Source organism: Colobus angolensis, unplaced genomic scaffold (assembly GCF_000951035.1).
Source record: "Colobus angolensis palliatus isolate OR3802 unplaced genomic scaffold, Cang.pa_1.0 Scaffold70, whole genome shotgun sequence".
In the NCBI taxonomy this organism is placed as follows: Eukaryota; Metazoa; Chordata; class Mammalia; order Primates; family Cercopithecidae; genus Colobus; species Colobus angolensis.
The window spans coordinates 901,985-907,639 of record NW_012120710.1 but is presented as its reverse complement, the minus strand read 5'-3'; the positions used below and the strand labels follow the sequence as shown (position 1 = coordinate 907,639).

The 5,655-nt window shown below is 30.4% G+C and overlaps 1 protein-coding gene across 2 annotated transcripts in view; it reads right to left on the bottom strand.

Annotated features, from left to right (window-relative positions):
• The window catches only part of CSN1S1 (casein alpha s1), an 8,731-nt gene extending 3,589 nt beyond the window's left edge, over positions 1 to 5,142 (bottom strand). The window contains exons 1-5 of one of the 2 annotated variants that reach the window (XR_001000156.1): positions 3,744 to 3,777; positions 2,906 to 2,929; positions 1,884 to 1,925; positions 897 to 914; positions 371 to 412 (exon numbers count right to left, since the gene is read on the bottom strand). Coding sequence is in view for 1 of the 2 variants with exons in the window: in XM_011927088.1 (XP_011782478.1) it covers positions 371 to 412; positions 897 to 914; positions 1,884 to 1,925; positions 3,744 to 3,776; positions 5,124 to 5,138 (150 nt within the window). In the remaining variant the exon portion in view is untranslated. Of the gene's footprint in view, positions 1 to 370; positions 413 to 896; positions 915 to 1,883; positions 1,926 to 2,905; positions 2,930 to 3,743; positions 3,778 to 5,123 lie in introns of those variants that run through there. The other variant, XM_011927088.1, reaches the window with a different exon arrangement.
• Positions 5,143 to 5,655: the final 513 nt, after the last annotated feature.

The window sequence follows — 5,655 nt, the reverse complement described above, 5'->3', positions numbered from 1 at the left end:
AATTATCATGTTGTATATAAATTGAATCATTAATGGACTAGAGCCACTGAATTAAACATAGTTATTATCTTTAAATGTGAAGACACAATATATCACTGTAAACATCAAGACATGGGAGTTTTGGAGGAGGAAATAAATTGATAGACACATATTATTTTTCTTCACAAATGAGAAACCAAAGAGGTCCAAGAGAATATATAATGTGCTCAAGGTCATATGCTTAGAAGCTGTCAGAACTGAGATTTAAGTTGGGAGTTAGAAATGTTTGAGAAGAAAAAAATCTCTTCAAGAGTAAGGGGCTATTTAAGAGCAAACATATTTAAGCTTAACAAAATATTATTATTTTGTAATATATTAAGCAAGATATTACCACTTGGACAAGGCTGTTTTCACTCATTCTGCGAATTTGTTCCTGCACAAAAGGAAATACATTCTAAGTTACTTAGACATCTTCTGGTATAACACATTTATCTTACATTTCACCAGAAGTATACATAACATCATTCATGAAATTTAGGATAGACCAGGATAGACCGTATTCTATGCCAAAATTAGCAAAAAATGTCAAAACACTTTTTATTTTCTAACGTCAGAAAAAAAATTTAGCCAAAGGCTAAGCTCACTATCGTTTGAAAAAATAAACAATTAGTAAGGTTCATATTCTGAGCATAAATAATAATCTACCACTTCTCTAGGACTATGTATTTTTCTATTTATGGCTATTTATTAATTATTTAAATTTCATCTTTTGCGACTTTTAAGTAAAATAGTACCAGGTAGGGTTGGTAGAACACTCTCTCTCAGAATATATTTATGTTAAAAAAGAAGCATGCATTACAAAAGTATAACACATGAAGGAAATACTAAAATATTTTAGATTTAATAAATAATCTCACCTGGGCTTGGGCAGCTTGCTAGGGAGGAGAAAACATTCTGTTTTAGTATTTTCATTTTATTTACTCATGAATAAGAAACATTTGCTGGGTACCTTCATTTGTTCAGGGACAATGTTAAATACTGGAGATAACACTGTAAAATACTACAGAATCTCTCAGGAGAACCAGTTGATTCTAACAGTTATGGAGGTTACGTACCAGCCATATCATATATACGGTACTAAAATATATTATTCAGGTAATTTCTAGATCAATAATGATGAATTCTATTGGGGTACTGATATGTTTAAATTTATTTGAATACTATTTTAAATACAAGTTACTTGAAAATGGAAACAAGAGTAACAGGATCCAAATTAAATTCATTATTGATTTTCATCTTCCTCTATTGATAACGATTAAAAATGCTAGCATGTAATTTTGCTAAATTAAAACAAAGCATTTCCCAAAGTCTTCATTATGTCAAATTTATTTATAGTAACTGAAAGGTTTTTATTGTCCTCCCAAAAGAAAGACTTATATGTTACTCAAAAGGGTCGAAACCAATGAAAAGCAAACTATGTGAGTTTTGGCAGAAGCAAATCTGATGTTTAGCATTCCTGTTTCCTTTCTCAGAGTCTACACTCTTCCTTAAATGGAAAGTTTATTTGACATATCTGTGATTTCACAGGTAAGCATATTTATGAAATTCTCAACCAGAATGTATCATCGGGGAGGTTAAAAGTGGATTTGTGGTAGAATGTACTCACTTTCTCCCTGGTTAGTAATTATGGATAAGATATACAACTTTAGTCCAGGAATAAAGAGAATGAGCATTGCCAGCAAATATGCAGACAATCATACAAATAATATGCCAATTATTGGTCAAGGTTAGAATAAATAATTTCTTAAGAAAAATAAAAATATATTTAGAAGTGGCCTCAATTTAAAATTTCTTTTAATTCTATAGTAGAATATGGTTTTGTATTATAATGAATAAAATATTACCAGCTGAAGTCGGTTGTATTCGTTCACTCTACGAAACTGTTCCTATTTAAAAAGAAAAATATTCTCAATTGCTTGGATGTCATTCAATCCAACCCCATCACTTTCATATGATGAAACAAGAATCTGATAGTGCTCTTTCCCAAGGGTAGAGAATGAGGAACTATTACACCTGAGTGCCATTTCTACCCCAAATAATTTGGACCTCTTCCATCATTCCCTTTTAAAAACATTTTAAAAAGCAACTTCTTGAATTTAAATTATAATTCTGTCTGATATAAATTAGTAACAGCCAGTTTTAGTACAATATATCAGATTTATTAAGAAAATTAAAACTGTTTTTTGTTTGCTGACTGTGAAGATTTAACTTTGGCCAAATTAGATTAGAATATTAAATGGACAGGGAAAAATAATTTTTCAAATATTATCCAACATTTATTTATAGTTTACTCTGTGTCACGGATTGCATTAATTGTTTTACATCATCTAATATTTATTATTATTGCCATTTTGGGGTTTAGTTATAGACTTATACTGGGAAAGTGAACAGTTCAACATCACATATGTGTAAAAGGTAGAGCTATGAGTCAAACTCAAGTGTAACCAAATCTACAGACTGCCACTTAAATACTATGTTATGTAGATTCAAAAAGAGACCATAAAATACAAATATTCAAGTGAAACTGTGAATTAGATACCCGGGATAAAAAAAGTTTCTAGTTTTATTTTTAGAGGGGAATAAGAAAGCATCTAGATCCCATCAGACTACTTACAAAAAAGTCTAGCAGATATTCAAAAGGATAAATAATTTATCAGTACAACATTCTCACTCTTTCCTTGGTATATTTGCCTTTGATAAATCTTTAGTGCCACTTTTTCAGATGACATTGGTATAGTATATCTTCCCTTGGGGTGTGTGTGTGTGTGTGTGTGTATGTGTGTGTGTCTGTATATGTGAAAGTAAGTGTATTTTAATTTATCCTGGAAAATATTAATATATTTTAAATTTAGCAAACATATCTTACCACAGACTTACTGAGATAATTTTCCTTTAAAAAAATAAAAATATGCATAGTTTTAATTTCAGGACATTAATTTATATTTAAAGTTAAAATATGAAGCAACAAAGCTATTACTAAACAATTAGAGTAAATTGATTTTCATTATAAATTCCCCAAAAGCTGAGACAAGATTAATAATTTGAAGCACGTATTATAATCACATTGCTTTTCCTTTTCTCACTGCTCTAACCACTACATTGCTCCGAATGTTGGGGGTGGAGGTGAAGTAATGATTTGTATTCAATTAACAGAAACCCCACTTAACTGAGTTGGTTTTATTTTGGTAACTTGCATGAAGGTCTTCTCCCAAAGTCAAAGGAAAAACAACACCACTTTTTATGTAAGCCGATTTTTTTTCTCAAGATTAACACAGGGCAAAGTGTGGGGAGTAGTTAGAGGAGACCAGCGTCTGATTAACCTAGAATTGGTTAAATTCTAAATGGTTTATGAAATGTTTACTTCATTGGCTTATAAGCATTGTTATTGTTAGAATTTTTAATGATAAGATTGAGTTTTAACAAAATCTGTGAAGGACAAAGTAATTGGTTAAAAAATAATAATTTGGACATCACAGATGGCCAGATAAAATTGTTTGCCCAGAAATAATGTTGTCAATTTGTCTCTGACAAACAATTGCTTTCTTACTTCTTTTGGATAGCTACTCACATACTAAAACTAGAATAGTGCCACATATACACTGCTTTGTACAATCAGACCGCATGGGATATGTAATCCTCACAGTACAAGTTTTCATAATTTTTTACATTAATTGGGACACAGAATTAATATCAAAATTATTTACCTCACTTGATGAACTGATGCTAGATTCCGTCTTCTAAAAGAAAGAAAACTAGTGTTAACTATACCCTGGGATTTTTAGAATTTGAAGGAAACTAGTTCCATACCATCATGGTGAAATGCTTACCACGGTAACATTGTAATTGAATTAGTGGTATGGAAAAATTCAGGCGTACTATATTGTATTTTCTTGGAGGGTCAATTTTACTTGAAAATTTATGGCTGTAGGTTTAATAACTTATCTGGGAACATAAAAACTTAAAAGCAATAGTTTTTAATTTAGGAAAACAAACACAAGTTTATCATTGAGTAGAATGCAAAATTTACATAGATTTTTGTGACACAAATGAAACCTCTAAGAAAGAACCGTATTTAGCTCGGTACCCACAATCCTGGGTTAAACATCTATTCTCATCTGCCCTTGGGGTTTCTTTGATGTGAATAAAATGGAAAATTTAATACAATACACAATCTTAAGATTAAACTAAAATTACTTTAGCTTTTAAAATATTTACTTTGAAATATTTATTTTTTATTCAAAGTCCTTTATGTTTATATTTATATACACATATAATTTTACTTCCCAAGTACATATATATTTTAACAGATTAATTTTAATATTCAACAGACTTTATCTCTGGAGATGGTTGATTAACCATATGCAATAAGTCAGCATTTAAAAAAATATATTTGTAAATAGGGTAGCTCACTGATCCTACCTAGGTAATTGCTGCAATAGATTCTTTCTGCCCAAGGAGAGGAAGAGGGGCATGGGTTGACAAACTATTAGGTTGGTGCAAAAGTAATTGACGTTTTTGCCATTACTTTGTAAAAACTGCAATTACTTTTGCACCAACCTAATAGTATTTCCATTATTTTTAATGGCAAAAAAGCACAATAATTTTGCACAAACCTATACCTATTGGGTAGTACACTCACTACCAGTGTCTGATATACTCATGTAAAAATCTTACACGCATACACCTGTATCTAAAATAAAAAAGTAATATCGTGCTCTGGGATGTCAGAGCTAGCGTTCTGTGGGACTCTCATTTTAAATATCCATGCACCTTTTGTTTTTATTTTGTATTTTAATGAATAAGCAATCTTTTTACTAATTATTGTTTAAATGGCTTAAATACCGTCTTTCAATTTCAACTTTATATAGCACAACATTGTACATTCTTGAGTATGATATTCCTGTTTGAGAAGTCCAATAAGTTAAAATTAGAATAGAATTAATTTAAAATTAAGATGTTAACATTTTAAAATTCAGTTTCTTATTCTGCTTAATTTCAGAAGACAGTCTTCTTAAAATGAAGCATACTGCATATACTATGTGTGATACATAAGTGTAGAGTTCACTAGAATGAATGAGTCTTACCTCAGACTCTGCCATAACATGATTCTTAAGAAAGAAGAGATAATTAATTTCACTTTTCATGGCAAATAGTCAAATACAAAAGTAATGATTACCAAATAAAATGGATGTCAAAGAAAATAGAAAACAGACAATATCAAAGTAATAAGAAAAACTAAAAAGCCTGCCTTCTTTATCTCTGAGCTAACTGAACCTGCATTTTGAAATTTAAATAAAACGTTTTGGATTCTTCTATATTGCAATAAATCGGTGAAAACAAGTTTACATTTTCCTTTATCCAACATGACTTTTCGTTTTCCCTCTTTTAAAACTTAGCTTCCGGACACTAAGCAGAACACTGCACTGAAGCTCATGAAGTAAATCCAACTGGGCTAAACAAGAGCGCTAATTCAATGATGTATAAATACCTAAGCAAATGAAGTTGCTCCATCTAGTATGTTTTGCTCAGTTTTCATGACTACAGCAATACAGAGATCAGTGACATTATTCACAGAATTTACATTCAAAATATTTGTGTTGGTTTAGTTACTCTGGC